At 42.2% G+C, this 22819-nt stretch overlaps 1 protein-coding gene across 3 annotated transcripts in view; it reads left to right on the top strand.

Moving 5' to 3' along the window:
* Window positions 1-22819, top strand: part of COL12A1 (collagen type XII alpha 1 chain) — a 589904-nt gene that overhangs the window by 215642 nt on the left and 351443 nt on the right. For all 3 annotated transcript variants that reach the window (XM_044063907.1, XM_044063925.1, XM_044063915.1), the window contains 2 exons: window positions 5604-5749; window positions 21231-21360. In XM_044063907.1, the coding sequence (XP_043919842.1) occupies window positions 5604-5749; window positions 21231-21360 (276 nt within the window). The remainder of the gene's footprint in view (window positions 1-5603; window positions 5750-21230; window positions 21361-22819) is intronic.

The raw sequence follows: 22819 nt of genomic DNA, 5'->3' as shown, positions 1-22819 counted from the left end.
GAGTGATTCTGCAGATATTAGTTAGGGAGGAGGTTCCAGGCTCTTTATCAAATCTTGTCAAGGGTTGGAATCTCCAGAATTTGTTAGGGCTGATGTCCCTTCCAAAAAAAGACAAAATCTGAGGCATGTTTTGGTCCATCCTAGGTATCTTCGAAGGGAATGGCAAGAGTTTACTCAGGGCTTGTTTTTTGCCTTGATGGCCCTAAAGCCACCCCAAGGGGGTTCAGTACCTGCTCCTCATTAGAGCTCTACTTCTAAATGACAGAGGGAACTGGATTCCTTGGATGAAGATTCAGTGTCTGATGAATTCTATTCTTCACAGATGCCTTCACTTTTGGATTATGGTTGTGATGAGGAGGAGTCTGTTAGCCCTGAGTCTCCTTTTGAGGAAATGTCCATTAGGGACACACTTACTGTGATGATGGAATACTTCAAGTGAGATTCTTCTCAAGTGTCTGTTAGTCAAAGAAGATATTATGAGTTGCTTCAGGTGAATACTTCTAAACCATCAGCAGTTCGTCCTGTGTTGGTTGCCATGCTAGATACTTTCATTGTTGCTTCGAATCTCCTGATTATCAGCTTTCTGTTGCAAAGAAACCAGATAGGTTCTGTAATGTTCCTGACGATTGTAAATTTTTATTTAAATGTCCTTCTGTTGATTCTGCTGTAGTGTCAGTCTCTTTTGACAAACCTTTTAAGCTTTTGCCCTCTTCCAAACTGTAACCTTCTGATAAGGATAGCAGGGCAATGGAGAGGATTGGTAAAAAGGTTTACACTGCTTCGACTTTGGCCTTTAGGGCTGTTACTTACCAGACCCACATGATTGTTCAGGCTTGCCAGGTTATTTCTGATCTCCCTGATCCTGAGTGCAAATCCTCTGCCTTGTCTATTTTAGGTTGTGTTTCTCAAGTGGTTTGCCACTGTATTAAGTGTAGATATGATGCTGCTGATGCCTCTTCCAGGGCTGTGGCTTTTAGGTCTGTCATGAGATGATATTCTTGTTTTCTTCACTAGTCCCCACCCAAGGAGATTAAGGCCAAGTTGTTGGATGCTCCTTTGGATAATAAATATCTTTTTGAGACTGCTGCTGCTACTGCTGACATGTTTAAGTCTGTTCAAGACAAAGGCAAAGCCTTGCAGGACCTTAAACATATTTTTGTTTCTAATATCCCTAAGTTCCAGAGGAATTATCCTTTTAGATTTGCTTTTGTTCAAAGGCAACCCTGCCAGGCCTCCAAGGGCACAAAAGGTGGTATGTGGACCCCTCTGCTAAGGCTTCTCAGATTTCTCTGGACCGAAGCTTCCTTTCTCTGATAAGCCTGCTTCATTTTGGCAGTTCACCCCCCTTCTTTTAGAGCAGTTTTTCTGCCCTTCAGCTTTCCTTTTGTCTTTCAAACTGGCATCTCATCACTTCAGACTCTTGAATTCTTTATATCATCCATCAGAGCTATTTCATGATATGGAAGTATCTTCCCCCTTTTTCAGGGATTTCTCCACCTCCTGTAGAGGAGCTTCCTCATTTCCTGGAGGTTCTAGGTCCCTTGGTAAACCAAGGAACCATTCAAGCTGCTCCCCCTTCCCAAGTGGGAAAGGGTTTTTATTCCAGAATGCTCCTGGTTCCTCGAAAGGAAGGCACTTGGGCACCTATTCTGGATTTCTACTGGCTCCACACCTATCTCACCGTCCCTTCTTTTTGGATGCTTACTCTTCAAGGCCTTTTTCTTCTTTTACTACCCCAGACTTTTTTGGTATGTTTGGATCTGAAAGATGCTTACCTTCATATCCCTATTCACCCTCTTTTCAGGAAGTTTTTACATTTCTCTGTGTCTTTCTTTCATTTTTAATTTCCTCTGTTGCCCTGTCTACTGCCCCAAGGGTATTCACAAAATTCCTAGCTCCTGTAATTGCTTTCTGCAGGCTCCAGGGCATTCAGATTTTTTCCTTATTTAGATGACCTATTGCTTCAGACACATTGTCCCATTCACCTGTTACAGGATCTGGAGTTCATCATCTCCTTCTTCAAAGTCTGAGGATCACTATCAACTTCCAAAAGTCCTTCTTAACTCTGTCTCAGGATCATGTGTATCTGGGATGCAGGATTCAGGCTGTGCCCGTGTTGGCCTCTCTTCCACCTCCAAATGTTTTGTCATTGACAGCCTTCTTTCAGTCTTTTCTTCCTCTGACAGCCATGCCAACCTGGGAGCTTCTTTGGGCCCTGGGATTCAAATCCTCTTATATTCCAATGCTCCCTTTTGCCAGACTGCATATGTGGAAGCTTCAGTGGTACCTCAGTTCACTTTGGCTGCAGCATTGTCACCCTCAGGATTTCAGTGTACCTCTCCTTCCCTGTCTAAAGAAGGAATTTGAGTGGTGGATTCAACACTTCACTGTCAGTGCAGGCTGGCCCTTTCAGCCTCCAGTCCCTTCTCAAGAACTGTTCACAACTCCGAGACATGGGGTGGAGGACTTGTTTTGGTCACCTAAAAGTTCAATGTCTCTGGGCCTGCATCAGAAGTCAGACCATATCATATTCAAAGAGATGAGAAATCTGATTCGGGCCTGGCCCTTCAAGTTTTTCACCCCATGTTCTCTCCATGCCCCTTGAAGTTGTGCACAGACAGCACTACATTGATGTGGTATGTCAACAAGCAGTGAGGCACAAAATCTTACCTCCTCTGCAGGATGGCTGTTCAGACTTTGGAGGTGACTGTTAGTTATCAGTTAACTCTTCAGGCAGTATACATTCCTTCAGAGCACAATCTAGTGGCAGACTCTCTGAGCAGGTCCAGAACACAGGCTTACAAATGGATGCTTCACAGAGACATGTTTCTGGACATTGTCCATAGGAGGAGTATTCCTCAGGTAGATCTTTTTGGCTACCCTCTGAGCAGTCAGCTTCCTCTGTTCTGTTCCAGCATGGCATGCCATCTGACATGGAAGATAGATGTCCTTTCTTTTTCATAGAAGAGGGTGTTTTTTATGATTTCCCTCCTCTTATACTACTTCCAAGAGTCCTGCAGAAGATTCGGCTGGACTCCCTCAGAATCTTGCTAGTGACTCCCTTTTGGTCAAGACAGCACTGGTTCCCCTCTTAATGCATCTGACCAGGGGCAATCACCACAAGTTACCTTACTGGTTGGATCTCCTCACACAGGACAAGGGGTCTGTCATCCATCCTCACTTATCCACTCTTCAACTGATACTGTGGGTGATAGGGTTTTGATTACAGGAAGCAAGGAAACCCTCAAGTAGAAAATCTTATATGTCCAAATGGAAAAGGTTTTCTATCTGGTGCCATGCTCATAACCAGGACCCTTTTTCAGTGGGGTTCCCTTTGATCCTTTCTTATTTGTATAAGTTGCTCCAGTCTGGCCTGGAATATTCTTCTGTGAAGGCCCATTTGTCAGCCATTTCTGCTTGTCTGCCCTTGATTCCTTCTTTGGCTTCATGTGAGGGCAAACAATTTCTTAAAGGTGTCCTGCATATTAGGCCTCAAAGGAAACCTATTCCTCCTCCTTGGGACCTTAATTTTGTTTTGGAAAAACTGACTCAGGCTCATTTTGAGCATGCAGATTCAGCTTCTTTGCAACATTGTACTTGGAAAACTGTTTTGTTGCTTTCACTTCTGCTTGGATGGTTTCTGAACTCCAGGCCCTTATGGCCCTTCCTCCTTTTTTGTTTTTTTCACAGAGACAGGGTGTCCCTTTGTTCTAATCCTTTTTTTTTACCCAAAGTAGTAAATGAGTTGTCCTTGAATCAGTTGTTACAACTCAGTTCCTTTTTCCCTTTTCCTCAGTCTGCTAGTAAGGGGGGTCCTGCATAAACTGGATTAGCACAGATAGCTCAGGTAATATTTAGAAAAATCTAAGGCCATTGATAAGTCTGATAATTTTTTGTTTCCTTTCATCCCAGGTCTTTGGGTTTGGCTGTTTCTAAGCAAACTGTCTCCTCCTGAACATCTAAGGCTATTTCCTTTTGTTATTCTTTTCATGGCAAATCTCTGTCTACTACTGTTAGAGCTCATTCCACTAGGACTGTTGCCTATTCTGGTGCCTTCTTCAAGTGGTTGGACACCAATTCCATTCTTGAAACTGCTACTTGGTCTTCAGTGCATACCTTTACTAAGCATTATAAGCTGGATGTGGTCTTTGGGGTCAGAGCAGATTTTGCTGAAACTGTTTTATATGGGTCTGTTGAGGTCTCTTCTCTGCCTTCCATGTTCCATTCTATTTCTTGATTTCTTTTACTCTGTCTTCTGTTTAGAATTCTGCATCAGTAATATAGAAGGACATAGTACACTTGCGTAAAATCTTACCATAACAGTTGCAATATTCACTCCCTCCCTCCAACTCCTCTTGTTTGATCTGCTTTTTATTTTAGATTCCCTTTTGGCTGAGGGTTTTCCCTCTTTCTTCTGCATTTTTTCCTTCTGGATGAGCATGGACTCCATTGTCCTATGGAGATTGTTGTCTTCTGGGGCAATTCATTTCTGGGTATTTGCATCCATACGTCCCTTTTATGCCCTGCATTCTGTGAGGGGAGCATATGTGTGGCGTAAGGCACATACAAGATCATTAGGCATTTCTATACTGGCCGAGTGTCAGGCTGCCCTGAGCGGGAGATTCCCTTCTGTCTAGAATACTGCAACAGTGTTATGGTAAAATTTTACACAATTGCAATTTATCCCACCAAGACAGTAACTTTTCCTTAGGTTTTCCCATTAAGTATGTATAATATGCTATACTTTTCGTCCTTAATGCTCACAATATAAACTGCCACTCATCTCTGTGGAGGCATCACAACAATAGCACCATTATTCATGTCATCAGCATGCAAGCTCATCTTGGTGTTCAACGCAGATCTAATTTTTGATATAAATATACTAAACAAAGCTGGCCCATGCAGTGAACTTATATCACTCTACTGCTTATGGACCTTTTCACCTGACAGTTCAATTCTCATAATCACTTTCTCCATCTGGTCATAGTCAGCTTGCTTTCTATTCCAGCCCTGTGAGTTCTACTGTATAACCCTTTTGTGTTTCTGCCAACCTTTTGTGAATTTCTCACATTTTAATATAGGAGTTCATTATTCATTGGGAAGTGTAGTGGTGCAGCGGTTAATGCTGTCACCTCACAGCAAGAGGTTCTCTGGTTCGATTCTCAACTGGGGTGCCTTCTGTGTGGAGTTTGCATGCTCTTCCTGCATTCACATGGGTTTCCTAAGGGTATTCCAGTTTCCTCTCACATTCTAAAGACATGCATCAGGAGCATTTCTCCCAGGCCTTCTCTGAAAATAGGCTCTGTCCTAGTCAGGTCTCACCAGTCAACAAATGTTAAATAAATAAATAACTGGGATGAAACTGTGAATTCAACCCTGTTTGCTGCAAAAGATGGATAATTCATAAATGAATAGTATAGCCTGTTTTCTACACACTGCTTATTTATTTCTGTTGTGATGGTATCATAGAAAAATGTTTAAGTGGGAACAGGAAAGTTCCTTATGGATTTTATTGTCTGCTGTTCATGTGGCACACAGTTTTCAACACATGACTTTAAAGTACTTTTTTTAATTGCATTGCATTATTTCATTTTCTTTGACAGTGCCAATTCCTACTGTTCGAAATATGAATATTTATGATGTTGGTACTCATTCAATGCAAGTGAAATGGGAAGCTGCTATCGGTGCCACTGGCTACATGCTACTCTATCAGCCTGTGAATGCAGCAGGACCATCAGATCAAAAAGAGGTAAGAAACACAAGCCTATTGTCTGCAGGTCTAATGAGCTGTAAGAGTTTGGAAATAACAGAAGATCTGATGTTGTCAGTTTTCATTCTATCCTCAACTGATGGGTTCGGATCTAATCCTCAGATCTGACTATTACTAACGCTTGTGGGAACCAAAAAGCTCTCAAGTTTCTCCCTTACCCATAATGCACCACCTTTAAGTTACCTCAAACTTGTTTGCCTCTTTTCAAGAAAGATGTGGTTGCTAGTAGCTCTTGAGGCTCATCACTTATTTTTCAGATAAGTTGAATATTTTTATCATATCTTTCTTCCTTTATTGTCCCCATACCCTTATAAAGTTATGTATAAATTTTTTTTCTTCATAGTTGATTGAATTTCTTCCTGCTTTTTCTTACTCGATAGATACAATACCATTGTTGGTAGTCTCTCTTCTCGTCTTACTTGTTAGAGTAACCTTACTTACTTTTGTTGGTAAATGCTATTACTTTTGATCCCATCTTTATTCCCTTTCTGTTAACAAAAAAAAAAAAAATACCTAAACTTATTTATATCAAGCTCCCGTCTTCCATTTCTCTTTGCCATTACCATGGCAGAAAAAGGTCTGTCCAGTTTCAAAATATGTTCTAAGTATGGACATAAAATGCCTATGTCAGACACTCATAGTCTATGTGTTTACTGTTTGGCCCCTCAACATCTTCATCAAGAATGTTCCATTTGTAGAAATTTTAATCCATGCGCTGGGGGTGGATAGAAAAAAACAAGTTGAAATTTAAAGGGTTGTTACTTTGTCCTTTTGGAGAGACTATTGCAGTGGCTCAACCACCCACAAAAAAAAATAAAGGAGTTGAAATCTCCGGCTCCATCTACTTCTTTGGCTCCATCCTCATAGCCTTCCAGGATGAAATCAAAATTGGATCCGAGGAAGTCTCATACCGCTTTCCCCTTGGATCCAAAGAGAAAGAGATTGTCAGATCCAGTACCTCTGGATCTGAAGAGAAAGATATTGTCAGATCCGATTCCTTTGGATCCCACTAAGAAACTGTCAGATCCTATGACTCAGGATCCTATGACTTTATCCAGGACCCAGTATTCCCCATCGGTTGATCCTGCTGTTTCTAGGCTGTCTTCTCATTTCTTAGAGAGGAGCCATACAAAATCTTGTCCACTGGCATCATCTCTGTCATCTAGAGGTCTAACCGAAGAAGATGTGGATCAGATGATGAGGAAGTTTCTCTTGGCACAGATCCAGATGGGTGTGTTACCAGCACCTACCAGCTCAGATCAGGCAGTCCATCTCTTGTCCACTCCACCATTTCATTCTGTTCTTCTGATTCCACTGGATGTTTCAGAGACCTAGGATCTGGGTCTCCTGGGATCATCGGGCTCAGATCCAAGGATTTCCTTATCATCAGATCCAAAGTGGACTGTGATTCCCTTGGCTCCAACTTTTTCAGATCCGAAGGATTCTTTGTGCTAGAGCCTCCATGTCAGATCCCGGGAGATGGAGTTGACTCCAACGTTTTTGGAGCCGTCTCTATGCCCTGGCCCTTTGGCATTGGATAGTTCAACTCTGATCTCCTTCTTGGTGAGACTGCTTTTGGGGCAGGAAGAGGTTATTGTCAGGAAGCCTGCCGTCTCAGACCCAAAATGTCCTCTCTTTCCAGAGCGGCTGACCTTCTAGGTTGTGAAGAGGGTTTTATCTGCTTTGGCAGGACTGACTGGTCCAGCCTCCTTGGATTTTCGATTTGCCGAGATGCATCTGTGCCCAGAGCTTCAGCATTCAATGCCACAAGACAGCCATCCTGAGACCTTCAGACTACCCAGCAGGGTATTACAGTCTCTTCTGAAACCTCTTCAGAACACCCCACCAAGGAGGTCCCTAGGAAAAGTGCAAGAGGAGGCACTTAGACTTTCCTCAAGAGTCAGTCACCGAGGATAAAGACTTCGATGAAGGTGAAGGGTCCCCATACTCACCTCCAGAGTACATCTCATTTGGAGACATCCTTGAGATCCTGAAACAGAGAGGTGATTGGTTCCCCTGCAACCATTCAGAGCTGTCTCATCTACCTCCTGGGTTACTCTGCTTGCCAACATCTAATTGATTTGGTTGTTCACCAGTCATGGAAGGAACCTGACACAGTTGAACCTATACCCAGGAGACCAGACAACATTCTAGCACCACCTTTGGGGAAGGGATTTTGGGGTAAAGGGGTGCCTGTGGATACCATGGTCATGGTGGCAGCCACCAAAAAAAGAATTTACTGAACAGCATTCCTCTGTTCATCCCCTAACAGGGAGTCTAGGGTGATGTACATATTTGGGAAGCATGTCTACACTTCAGCAACCTTTGCCCTTACTTGGCACATTTTACTGGGTTGCAAAGGGATTTGATCAATGAACGTTCACATTCCCTTTCAGGGTCCATTTCTGCAGATGCCCAGTCATTTGTGGCTTTGAAGTTGGCTACCCTAGAATCTATTTCAAATTCATCCATGAGGCTAATTTTGCATGCAGCCAAAGGCACCCCAAGGGCAGTGGTTCAGACATTTCCATTAGGAGGCATGCCTGGATGCACTTATATGATTTAGCGGAGCCCTTCAAGTCATCATTTGTCAATGCCTCCTTTGACAGCCCTTCCTTGTTTGGACCCACAGTGGAGGAAACTTTATCTAGGTGTGTGAAGGATTGAAAGACCCGCTGTGTAGTGGGCATACATTTTTTGGCCCCTCAAAGATAATTTTCAAGGAATCAAAGAGGTGGTCAGAAGACATGATTCAGAAAGTCTTAGGTTCCTATCCAGGACACCCAAGGAGAAAGTTCCCCTAGGAGCAGAGTGGGGAGCTCATATTGTTGACAACTCCCCCACAGCAGAGGATGCTCCCAATACCAGGGGTCCAGAGATTTTTTTCTCTGACAGATCCTTCCAGCACTCCTGAAAGGAGGCCCGATTGTTCACCTTTGAAAGCAATTGGGGATGACTATCTCTGCACTAGAGAGCCTGGCTAGATATTTCAAAAAAGACTTGAGTGCAGAGGATTATATTCAGAAGTGATACAATACCCTTTTGTCCCTCTCACCTCCAAGAAAATTCCCTGATGTTCCATCCAGTCACAGGGAAGAAAGCAGCAATTCAAATTCTAAAGCTTCTAGAGAGAGAGTCATCTAAGAGGTCCTACCAGACCAGATAGAATATGGAAATTGCTAAAGATTACTTTTTGTGCCAAAAAAAATGGGACTGGAGACCATTTTTGGATCTCATCAATTTGAACAATTCAGTTTGAATCACAAGGTTTCAGATGGTCAAGGTTCAGTCCATTCTCCCTCTTCTGGGCAAGGTGACTGTATGTATTCTATATACCTTCAGGATGTGTACTATCACATAAAGATGAACAGACAATCCAGAAGGTTTTTACGCTTCTTGCTGTGAGCCAGTCACTTCCAGTTCAGAGTTCTGCCCTTTGAACTCACCACAACCCCCAGGGTGTTTACCAAATGTTTTGCAGTAGTAGCACTCACTTGAGACTGCAGGGATTCTGGGTGTTTCCATATATAGACAACTGTCTCCTTACCACCTCGACCAGGCATCTGTTGATAAGGGCATGGAATCAGATACTCCAGGCTTGCTTTCATCTGGGGATAACTATAAATTATGGCAAGTCTCATCTACCAACTGACTTAAAACGTAGAATTCATAAGAGCAATTTTCAACACAAAGTCTGTGATAGCTTCACTACCTACATCAAGAGTACAGAATATCAGATTATAGATCAGAATAATAATCTGCAGTACCAAGATTTCAGTCTGGTTGGTCGGTGGTGATAATCTTAGTACCTGTAGCCAGATTTTTATATAAGGATTCTGCAATGGGTGCTAACAACACAGATCACTTTCAACAAGGCTATCCATTCATTCCCCCTCAGTCCAAGGTCACAGTGACCACGGATGCTTCTCAGTTGGGATGGGGGAAATTTCTGTGCAAGAAGATCCAAAGCACTTGCTCCTCGTAGAGGCCAACTTGCATATCAATGTCCTTGAGATGAGAGCAGTGCTTTTAGCATTGCAGGCCTTTCAGAATGCTCTCCTTTCGTGGACAATTGCAATTCAAACGGACAACATGTCAGTGGTTTGGTACATCAACAAACAAGGAAGGACAAGATCATACCCCTTGTGTCGAGAAACACTCAGAGTCTGGCACAGGGAGATCTCATCCTACCATTTTTTCATAGCAAAGAAAAACAAAACAGTTTGGAGTGAGCACTAATAGAACTGGATGTGAAGCTTATTGTAAAGTCCTTGTTCGAGCACTGTTTATTTTATTTTTTCATAGCAACACACATTTTGGGGAAGTCCAGTGTGATAATAGACAAACTGAGTAGGTCCATTCTTCTACCTCACAAGTGGTCTCTCAACAAGAACTTGACAGAAATGATTTTACAACAATGGAGAGAGCCTTGCTGCAAACTTTTTGCTTCTCCCCTAAACAACAAATGCAGCAGTTGCTTTGCCCTAATCCCCCCACAGGGGAAATCCTGAGGGATGGTCTACTTCCTGTTTGGCCATCCGGTCTACTTTATACCTACCCACCAATCCCATTAATTTTTAAATTTTTACAGAAAGCTGCCATATTAGAGAGCAAAGTCATCCTTGTTGCACCTTACTGACCTGGACAGGTTTGGTTTCCCTTCCTTTGGCCTCACTAATTTCACCAGCCTTGGATTCTGGATCCGACTGCAGATATGCTGTCTCACCTGACAGGCACGATCCATCTCAACATCTCAAACCTCAGGCTGATGGCCTGGTTTCTCCAGTTCTGTTAATGACCAGACAACTGACGCTCTCTTCCCCTGTCTGTCTTATATATTTTTATTTTCCCATAAACTTTCAACACTATAACTGTGTACAAATAAATGGAAAATATTTTTTTACTGGGCAAAACTAATTTTCACAATGGTCTAAAGTTTCTCCAGTAGCCTCTCATAAATTGTGCAGCACTTTCTTCCAAGGTACTCTTCTTTTGAGACCTCTGTTTGGGGATTCCACTCCCCCATGAGATTTCAGTTTGGTACTGCTGGCACTTATACATTCCCCCTTTTTGAACCAGCACCTAAATGTGACCTTGTGTATCTTACTTGGAAAATTGTTTTTCTAGTAGTCATTACCTCTCCTAGATGAATATAAGACACTCAAGCCTTGTTTTCAAAGGATTGAGTGACTCTACTGACAAATGCCTCCTTCCTTCCCAAGGTGGTGTTAGAGTCAAATATCACTCAATCCATTGATTCAACAGTGTTTTTTCTAACTTTTTGCAAACAAGGGTGATTGCATGTTGTATTTATTGGATGTTCACAGACAAAAATGGACCAATTGTTTATTTCATTTGCAGAATTAACATTGGATAAACCAGTTACAAAAGTGACTTTGGCTAGATGGCCAAATGGTTGTATTTATCTATAACACATTAGGTATTACCTTACCACAACTAGTATGGTCTGTAGTCTTTGAGGGTAGAGTGTCACATGGTTCAACTGTGCTCAGGAATATCCTTCCTTAGACACTATCTGGGATTATAGGTAGCTGTAGACTCTGTCCCATCAATTGAGTATAGAATGAAAATTTACAATATCAGATAAAGAGGTTATGTAATTACCATAATGTTCCATCTGTGTTGTCCATTTTCATTCATCCTCTACTTTCCACCCTCCAACCCCCATCCATTATGTCTGCAAACCTCTAGATGATTGACCTATTTTAAGGACAACACAGTCCTTTTGTTTGAACTCCTGACATAGTTTTCTGTTTAGAACACATCTACACCTTTATCTATCCTTTATTTACACATATTGATACATATTTCTTCTAGTAAAATCCTATTTTAAGGACATCATAGTCCTTTTGCTTGAACTCCTGACATAGTTTTCTGTTTAGAACACATCTACACCTTTATGTATCCTTCATTTACACATATTGATACATACTTCTTCAAGTAAAATCAGCAAGCAAGATCTAAGGTAATTTAGGGTTGCTGCATTATGGCTAAGGGAGAGGCTTGAGAGCTTTTTGGTTCCCACAAGCTTTAGTAATGGCCAAATTGGATCCGAGCATCGGATCTAAGCCCATCAGTTGAGGAAGAATGAAAATGGACAACACAGATAGGATATTATGGTAAGTACATATCTTCTTTGTTTATTTTCTTTCATACATATATCATCTTTTTTTAGATTTTCCATTCTGCAGTTAACAAAACATCACTTGCTATGCATATTTTTTGTATCTGTAAGTGATGTCCCAGAATTAATTATATTTCTAATTTCACAAGCAGTATGCCATTATGTAAAACAGTAAGCAGTTATTAAATATTTCAAATTTTAGTTAATTTGTCTGACTACTTGTTATTTCTCCTTCACTTTTCTTTATTAGTTAATCCTCCTTTCCTTACCTTGTTATATGTGGGGAAGCATGCCCAGTATCCCTGTCCACTCTCCCTACCCAGGCTTAGTTATTTTGTTTGTTTGTTATTTTCATGCCTAATCTTCCCCACTACCGGAGATTTAACTTTATTTCTTGAGAGATAGCTCTTCCATTCCTGAAATATAGCCCTGACTTTTGATGAGTTTATTTTTTTTAAGAATTTTTGGGTGGGCTTATTTATGTCTGTTCTCTAGTAACAGTCTCTGCTTAAAGTGTTTAAAACTTTTTTGCCTAATCACACTGTTGACTGTACCTTATGCAGACGTGTTACAATCCCCACGTCCATAGACATTTAAACTAATGGGGGGATGGTCATGTAAACATACTAGAAAAAATAATACATTTGTCTACAACTCTCCATGTAACATTTCATGCATTCAGGAAGCCCATACAAATGTTGAACAGTCAATGCATAGTACAAATTACTTTGTAAGTAATATTATAACATATGATGTTAGCATAACTATGAAGGAGGTACCATACACATCAAGAAATCCCAGAATGCTTTAGTCTATAGTCACAGCATCTAATGTAGATGGTATTGGAAGAGTTAGTTTAAATGAACCACCCTATTTTATAGCACTTATTTATAATCCCTTGCATAATACACTTCTGTTTTTAAGAAAACAGTCCCAAAGTGTTCAGAGTATAGTCTTTTATCTTAGAATGAAAAGGAAAAATACAGAACGTTATTTGCTAATCAAAAAGATTGCTCATTTTACTGTCAAGCTGTCGTACTTATAGAATTAAGATGGCTTTACTAAAGTCAAAGTAAGACTTCCAACTACTTTTGTAAATATACTTATTTTGTATTTTCTTCCCTTCAATGGATTATGCTCAAATGATATTTACTACTTGTTGACTGCTGTGCATGTAGTGTTTGTCCATTGCTGTAGCCCTTCTATTTTGGCTGCATATGTTGTTTGCATTTCAAACCCAAATGAATATAGAGATACCTCCAGGGATGCCACTTTCTATGACATCTGTTCATATTTGGAACCTTTATTTAAATTCAAGCATCTAAAGCATTACATTTACTAAGCATCATATACTTTTAACAACATTTGTTATTGGTGTCCTAGTGTATCTCTCAAACTCCTTTATCTCAGTTCCCAGTCCAATAAAATTAATTTAGACTTTTAGTTCGGACTCAGAGTGTAAATTAAACCACTGTAAACCTATATTTATGCCAGGTCTGCTTTGATTTACTGAATGGTAATGTACTGTACACAGTGTTCTATGGCTAGCTTTACCACGTCTGGTAGACAGTGGCATTACAGAATAATTATGTTAAGTTTTATAGTCATATTTTCCCCTGTACCCCCTGTTTTTGGGGCTTTAATTTGTTTTTTTATTATTATTCTGTACTAAACATATTTAGGAAACACTGCATAGTCCTAATGTGACTACTCCTGTATAACCAGTGTTGTTGTGGTTACTGTGCTGCATATTAGTCAGTATCTGTACAGAATCTATTTATTTTTATTCTAGTAAAACGAATGAAGAACAGAATATTTGATAACTATTGCATTTTAACTTATCCCAGGGTTTTGCAACACCAGTGTTAGTTATAATAGAGGGAAGTTAGGCAGGTACTTCTCTCCCTTCAGAATGGTGGTTATGTGAGGTAAAGGCCACCACAAAAAACAGAACATTTATAAAATTCCATCTGATGTTGTTAATCTTCTTTCCATTCATCACTGATGAGGTTCGGTTCCGAGCCCTCGGAACCAAGTCGGCCTCTTTACCAAGCTCACGCCAGCCAAAAAACTCTCGAGCTAAGTCTCTACCCAGAATGCCCTTCTCCCTGTTACCTCAGATCTCGTTTGCCACATAGCCGTAAAGCCGCATTTTAGCCGAGCTCTCAGCTAAGTGGAACTTTATTTGATATTTGTGTGAAAACTTCTCTAAATCTTTATATTTTATTGAACGATTAGTATTTACAGAGTGTTTTCTTCTGTCTGAGCTTATATTTTCCTTCTCTACTCTACCCGTATTACTGTTGGTAAACTTTTAAGTACCATTGTTGGTACAGCTTTTCCCCTTACCCTTTTGGTATTCCTTCAATACCGTTGCTGGTATTGTCTTTTCTGTTTCACCTATTGACTTTAGTTTTCACTAAGGTGTTTTCTTTCTTCTTTACACATCTGTATTGATAATTGTGACTACTTTGAACATTGTTTGACTAAATGGATCATACTGTTGGCCTGTAGTGTCTCTTTCTATACATGTCAGATAAGAAGGCTACATCAGGTTTTAAGCATTGTGCTTCATGTAATGGCAAGTTACCGAATAGTGATTCTCATGATTACTGTGTGTACTGTATGGGAGTGCCTCACCTTTCAGTGCAGCCTCCGTGTGACATTTGTCAGAGTTTCAGTCAACACACTCTTAACGAGCAAAAAAATAAACTGATTCTGAAGGGGTTACTGAAGTCTCCCTTTTCAGAGGCCATTTCTGTGATGGAGGTCTCAAACCCTCCTACTAAAGGCAAAAAGAAGTCCCACTCGATTCCCTCCTCACCATCGGGTGATCAGGGTAAGCTTGTAAAATCTAAGGTCCCAAAGTTGTCTTCGGAGCATAAATCTGCCTCTATGGCTCCATCTTCCTCGGCTCCGAGCATCTTGAAACCTTCGATACCGGTGCCAGTTTTGGCACCAATCCTGCCTTCAGTACCAATTATAGACCTTACTATGCCTATTTTGACTATGGCACCTGTGGCCACCTTGGCTCAGGGCACACCTTTGACCATTTTGGAACCAACCATTTTGTCTTTGAGTGCCATTTCGGCACCAAGCATTGTACCGACTTCACTGGAATTGACTCCTCCACTACTGGTCTCAAAACTTGAGACTTCGACGCCAGCAGACCTTGCACCTTGGACCCGATACTTCCCTTCCATAGATCCCTTTCTGGGCCAAGTCTATAGCCCTTTCATTAAATGTCCTGAATCTCCATCTGGAGTATCCACTAGATCCACCAAGAGCCTGTCTGAACATGACTTGGTGCGTCTTGTGGACCAGCTGTTGTTAGCCAGGGGGATACCCACACTTCCTAAGATCCATACACCTGCAGGATTTGGGTTCACCTATCCATGGACTCCATCTTACACTCCTCCTACAACCATTCTAGTTCTGAAGCCCTCTGCTTCGACATCCTTCTTGGAACCAACCACCTTAGGACCTACAGTGCATCTCAGTGCACCAAGTCTACCCCTTTGGTCTTCGGTTCCTGCGGAACCAGTCCTTCCTCAATCTGGGGATGGGGAGTTCGACCCATGGCATGGAGCCGTCTTTCTCCTCGGTTCCATCCTCGGCACTGATAGCCATGTCCACATCAATCCTGCTTGAGGCTCCACCCATGGGGGCAGTCTCGTCGGAGCAGGGTGTGACCCCAGTTCTTAGGTGTCTTTCTTGGTTCTGGGCTCCTATCCCTCTTCAGATGGGCCTGCCTTCTGTGTGATGGAGAGAGCTCTTGTTTCTGGCAGCACTCCTTTGAAGTTGGAACCCCAGTTTTCACCCCTTGAGCTACATCTGTCATAGATCACCTCCCCTGGACACTGAGCAGAAAAGCCACAGGGCACCCCTGTTCAGGGTACCTGCTCTTCTGAGTCCTCCTCAGAGACCTCCACTGAGGAGCCCCCTTGGAAGAGGACCTGCAAGAGGAAGCACTTGGGCTCATCCGAGGAATCCTTAACTGAAGACAGGATTATGATGATGGTGAAGGGTCCCTTCAGTCACCTCCTGATGATATCTCATCTGGAGATACTTAACCAGAGAGGTGACTGGAAGCCCTCCAACCCTTTGTCTGAGGAGTCCATGTTCCTGCAGGCTTTCTGTGCCTGGCCTTCTACCTCTTGAGTGACCCCCACCTGCTGATGAACTTGTCCAGCTCGTCATGCAGCACGCTTGGAAGAACCCTGATTCCATTGAGGTGATCCCTCGGAGACCAGACAACATTCTTTCCCCTCCCAAGGAGAGCACCCATTGGTTCAAAGGGTTCCCAGTCGATGCTATGGTGGTGGTGGTGGCCACGAAAAAGGACTTGGCTGAGGAAAGTCCCACTGTCCATCTGCCCAACAGGGAGTCTCAGGCAGTGGACAGACTTGGGAAGCATGTTTTTGTATCAGGGTCCTTTGCCATATGGTCCCTGAAGTATTTGGCACATTTTATGAGGCTCCAGAGGGACTTGATCTCCAAACTCTCTGGGACTCTCACAGGACAGTTGTCTGATGAGGTCAGGGACAAACTGGTCTCGCATCTCACAACCCTAGAGTCAGTGTCCAACTTGTCCATGAGGTTGCTTTCACATGCGACTGAAGGGGTGGCTAGAACAGTAGGTTCAGGCATTGCCATGAGGCATCATGCCTGGATGCACATTTGCGAAGTCTTCCTTTCTTAATGCTCCCATTGAAGCTTCGTCCCTTTTTGGTTCCAAAGTAAAGGACATGCTAGCCAGGTGTGAGCATGATGGAAAGACCTTGTCTGCCGTAGGCCTACAGTTTTCCAATCCTCAACGTACCTTCTCCAGGAATCAGAAGAGTAGAAAAATATGGCACAAAAAATCTCAGGGTCTTTTTCGTGCCACATGTGGTGATGATAATACCCCCAGGGGCAGAGGGTTAACAATTTCTCGAAGACACCCCTACAGAGGCAGAAGGGGTCCTCATAACCAAGGCTCCAGGGACTCCTTCTCTGGACAGCCTTATCAGCGCTCCTGAGGAGCAGCCCAATTGCTTACCTCTGGAAGCAGTTGGGGTTGTTTCTTTATGCTCCAAGCTACCTGACAGTCCATTACCACCAATCACTGGGTGCAGTGTATCATCTCCAGAGGTTACACCATTCCCCTTTCTTGTCAGCCAAACCTTCCAAGAAAACTTCCTGACATTCCACCCAGTCAAAGGGAAAAAGCAGCTTCATAGATAATAAAGCTGTCTCAAAAAAGAGTCATCCAACCAGTACCACCAGACCAAAATGGATCCAGATTCTACTCAAGATTCTTTTTGGTGCCAAAAAAGACATGGGACTGGAGACCCATTTTGGATCTCAGCAGCTTAAACAAGTCTGTCACCCAAACCAAATTCCGGATGGTCACAGTTTAGTCCATTCTCCCCTTTTTAAGGGAAGGCAATTGGATGTGCTCGATAGATCTCTGAGATGCGTATTATAACATGAAAACGGACAAATGCTCCAGGAGTCTGCTTCACTTCTGGCTAGGGGCTAGTCATTATCAATTTTGCATCCTCTCTACAGCCACCAGAGTGTTCACGAAGTGCATGGCAGTGGTCACAGCTCACTTGAGACTACAAGGATTCTGGGTGTTTCCATATCTGGATGACTGGCTTCTCACCGCCCCCACCAAGCACCTTCTGGTAACAGCACTGCATTATACTCTCTCTCTGGAAAAATTATTGGGAATAATGATACATTGGGAGACATCAAACCTTACTCCTACAAAACGAATAGAGTTCACTGGAGCAGTGTTCAATGCTCAGTCCTGTCTAATTTTGGGAGGATGGCCTAATGGTTAAGGTGTTTGCTTTACAAACACAAGGTGCAGGGTTTGAGCCTCACAAGGGATAATTGGCTAAGCTTAAAATGTCTCACAAGGGCAGTTAGCATAGTACTAATCTATGCACCTCAAGATATCACTCCCAATTCACAGACTCCACTGTTTGAGGCTTCACCTCTGAGTGATACTCTCCCAAACAAAAGTCTCAGCAAGAGAAGTTCTTCAGCCCCTAGGTTCTATGGCAGCTTTGATCCCAACAGTGCCTCTAGTGAAGCTATATATGCGGATCCTGGAATGGCTCCTTCTTTGTCAATAGTTCCCAAGTTATCACCCCCTCCATTACCAGATTCAAATAACCAACTCCTGCATACAGAACCTCCTTTGGTGGATGAGGCCAGACGTAGAACTTTGGAGTCACCCATTTCAATCCCCTCAGCCCAGAGCCATCATGACCATGAATGCTTCCCTGATCGGGTGGGGGTGGGGGGGGTATTTCCAGGGGAAGACAGTTCAAGGCACATGGTCCACCTCAGAGGCCCACCTGCATATCAGTGTTCTGGAACTGAGAGCTGTGCTATTAGCATTGCAGGCCATTCATTCAGCTCTCCCTTCCGGGACAACTGGGATTCAGTCAGACAATACGTCAGTGGTCTGGTATATCAACAAACAAGGAGGAACCAAGTCCTACCCCTTATGTCAAGAAGCCATGAGAATTTGGCAGTGGGCAATAGCTTCCCACCACTTTCTGATAGCAACACATATCTTGGGGAGCCCCAACATGATTGCAAACAAATTGAGCAGATGGATCCTCATGCCTCATGAGTGGTCTTTCAACCCTGAGGTGGCGACAGAAATCTTCAGCCACTGGGGTCAGCCTTGCTGTGACCTCTTCACCTCCCAATCGAACAAGTGCAACAGCTATTTTGCTCTACTTCCCCTAGAGTGGGAGTACTGAGAGACGCTCTAATCCACGATTGGCCCATGGGACTTCTTTACTGTTATCCTCCCATTCCCGTGATTCCTCAATTTCTAAAGAAAGCTCCAGTTGAGATGCAAAGTGATCGTCATAGCTCCATTCTGGCCTCGACAAGTTTGGTTCCCCTTTCTTTGGCCTCACCTAATATACCTGCCATGGATTCTGGACCCTCTACCAGATCTTAATTACTCACCCCCAAGGGTTGAGTCATGCAAATCTGTCCAGCCTCAAGCTGACTGCTTGATCTCTCCACTTCCATTAGTTGACAGGCAAGCTAATTTCTCCTCACCTGTTCGAGACATCATTCTGGCCTCTCATAAGCCATCCACCAGAAAACTATATCAGGATAAATGGAAAAGGTTCTCCATCTGTTCTAAGGATAACATGCTAAACCCTTATTCGGCTCCAGTAACTGTGGTACTTCAAAACCTGGCTAAGTTTTTTGATAATGGAGCCTCTGCTTCTACTGTACGAGTACACCTAGTGACAATTTCTAATTTCCACAATGGTATAGATGGCACTCCTCTTACCTCTTTACGCGTTTGCAAGGCCTTCCTCAAGGGAACCTCTCATATCAGGCCTGCTGTCAGACAGCCTGTGGAACCATGGAACCTCACTTTAGTTCTTCAGTGTTTGACTCAAAAACCTTTTGAACCTGCTGCGATGTGTGACCTAAAATTTTTGGCTTGGAAATCCCTGTTTTTATTAGCCATCACATCTGCCAGAAGGGTCTCGGAGCTGCAGGTATTGTGTATCAAGAAGCCCTATCTGGTCTTTCATAAAGACAGAGTATCACTTCGGACTAATCCATCCTTCCTTCCCAAAGTTGTTTCTGAATTCTACATAAACCGGACCATTGATTTGCCTGTGTTCTTTCCGAATTTTGCCAGTAGAGGAGAGTACTGCCTTCACTCCTTAGACATACATAGACAATTGAAATTTTATCTAGACAGGATCAAACTTATCCTTAAATCCAAACAGCTTTTCATCTCCTTTTTTGGGCCCAGAATTTGAGAGGCTGTTTCCAAGGTTACATTATCAAAATGGCTAAGGGACTGCATATACTTCATCTATTCCCTCAGTAACGAACCTATGCCAAAAGTTAAAGCTCATTTCACTAGATCTATGGCAACATCTGTAGCTTTCCATTCCAGGGCTTCCATGGATGACATCTGCGCAGCAGCTACTTGGACTAAGCCTCATACCTTTATCAATCATTACAAATTGGACTTGGTCTCCAGAGGGAGAGCTTTCTTTGGCTCAGTGGTACTCAGGAATGTTTTTCCATAAGGGCCGCCCATAGACCTCAGGGTAGCTTGGGATTCTGTGATGAATGGAAAGATGATAACAACATCAGATAAAGAAGTTATGTCTTACCATAATGTTCCATCTGTGTTGCCCATCTTCTTTCATTCATCATTTCCCACCCTCCTTCTCCCTACAAAGGCTCTTGGTGGATTCTTTGGGTCTAAGTGGTGTCCTAGGGTTTTTGCGCAGAAGTGGCCTCGGCTTTACGTCTCTATCTCTAGCTAACTCAATCTGAGGTAACAGGGAGAAGGGTATTCTGGGTAGAGACTTAGCTTGAGAGTTTTTTTGGCTGGCGCGAGCTTGGTAGAGGCCAACTTGGTTCCAAGGGCATGGAACCGAACCCCATCAGTGATGAATGAAAGAAGATGAACAACACAGATGGAATGTTATGGTAAGACCTAACTCCTTTTTTTGATCAGTTGCAGTCAAATAATCTTCAGGGACGTGGTTTTTGGAATACTCAGCTCTCTGTCTGTCTAGGTGCCCTATTCAAATTTTAGGATTTAATAATGCAAGTCCCAAAACCTAATAAACTTTAATCGAGATTCACATGAAATAACAACAAACTGTCAGTATCAGTCCAACACATTAAGATACATTTTTGCACGGGGCAAAATGCAATACACCAGATGTACGCCACTACACCCCATACCCTTGCTATTTATATAAACTAGCTCTAAGATCTCTGTACCTTAGAGAAAAGGTATTTTCCCAAGTTATATCAATTTTGGGCTTAGCATTTCCCCATAAACACAATTAATTTTTTTGTTCTGAGGACTGTGCTTTCCAGCCTTGAACTTCCAAAGGTAACCATCTCTAGCTGTCTGTCTATTTGTCTTCCATTTTTTTCTTTTATTTTTTTTTCTTTTGTTCTTTCTTTGTTCCTAACTCTGCCATCATGTTATAGTTTTGATAGCTTTAATACAAATTATTTTGTTACATATGGATGTTTCAGGCTGATAGATAATTTGTTGGTAATATAGCAGGCTTATAACTTCCCAGGACTAATATTGTGACTGACAGTTTAACTTGAATAACATCTTATGGGTTGTTTTGCAGTATAAGCAGAAAAATACCCTTCGTAAGTAATTCATAAGAATAGAATATCAGTCTTCCAAAGTTGTGTATTATGCGTGTCTGCATATTTAAAATGAAAAACAGTACAGTCCATTAGTAACAGAATTTTGAGGATCACTTTGTATGTGGCTCTTTCTTGTAGCTGCGAGTTGGGTCTGGTGTGACTAATGTGAAGCTGGAAGAATTGCTGCCCAATACTGAGTACACAGTAACAGTTCATGCAATGTATGGGGATGCTGTCAGTGATCCATTAACCTCACAGGATGTAACATGTAAGTTTTCCACTCTTGTCTTTTAAATTATTGCTGTTTGTTGAAAAGTAGAAATTAACATCTCATCTGTAACTTAGCTTTGCTATAATATATATTTCTTTCTTGCTATTTCCTTTAATAATATGGGTTGTAACTTACATGATGCACAGTAACTGGCTTAAATTGTACATTTATAGTTTTGCAAGTTGTTACAGAAGTCCAGAATGCAAGTGAGTATTGCTCACTTTAGGCTGTATAAGTGATTTATTGTCTAGTCCATAGAGCTGGAGGCTCCCTTCAGTAATTTTCAAAGAGAAGGTCAGTGGGACCTGCAAGGTTTATGATCTCTAGGAGTACTTTTGCTGCTTAGAAGCCAAGAATGTAGGAAGGGCTTCCTGTTAATTAGGCATATTTTGACAATTTTTCTTTTGAGACTTCTGAAGACCTGAATCAGGTTGGTCTGTTTTAGCAACTGTCACTAGGTACTGACCATGCTAGCGAAAAACATCTACTACTGGTACCTTTCAACCCTCTACTGGAGTGTACAAATGGCTGAGGCATCTTTAATAGCTTTTAACTATGTGCTGAGAAAGCTGGTAGATGTGGAAAGAGTAATCATGTTTATAGGTTACTATTAATAAAACAAGCTGAGAATTTTTTATATGCTTTAGAGTGAGTAATAAGTTACTGGGCTAGTAGACTGATCTGCAGTAGCCTGCATCTAATTAATAAACTCTGAGTAAAATATGCAACCAGCAGTGAGGTACTAGTCTGATCCAACTTGTTGTAAAATGTGAAGTCACAGCATTTTATGTGGGTGCAGACTGTGAGGTACCTGAATAATCTCAAGCCCTTTGGGGTGACTGATAGGAAAAAAACTGTTGAGGCCCAGTAATAGAAGGGAATAAAGAAAAGCAATGGGAACCAGTGCAGAGAAAGTACAAGTTAAAAATAAGAGCTCTTTCCACTTGCAGTAATTCTATGTCTTTTGTGAGGATGCATAAAGACAAAACTCATACCTTTCATTTACCTGTAATATCACTAGCTTGAAAATAATAAACTTTGCACACCCTTACCACCCCATACTCAAAACGTACCTCACATACATTGAGAGAAGAGCTATTCGCTTTCTTCATGGAAGGAAGTAATTTCCAGTTTTGCTAGGTTCATACAACAGTACAGGGTGCTGTGCACTACTGACGTCTTGCAGCAGGTCTGTTAAGCTGTTTGAACTGATCTTCAGAGTGACTGTGGTTGCCAGAAATTTCTTAAGGTTTGAACACCAACTGCAAACCTTAAACCTACCTCTACTCATAGTCATAAAGGTGCTAAGTTTAAATGTGTGTGTGTGTGTGTGTGTGTGTGTGTGTGTGTGTGTGTGTGTGTGTGTGTGTGTGTGTGTGTGTGTGTGTGTGTGTGTCTTTGTTTGGGTGCAGGCATGTGTGTGCTTTCATGTATGCATGTGTGTATTTTTTTGCAT

This window comes from Protopterus annectens, chromosome 1.part0, assembly GCF_019279795.1.
Source record: "Protopterus annectens isolate FY-2018-M chromosome 1.part0, PAN1.0, whole genome shotgun sequence".
NCBI classification, from domain to species: Eukaryota; Metazoa; Chordata; order Ceratodontiformes; family Protopteridae; genus Protopterus; species Protopterus annectens.
This window is presented reverse-complemented; position numbering and strand designations above follow the sequence as displayed.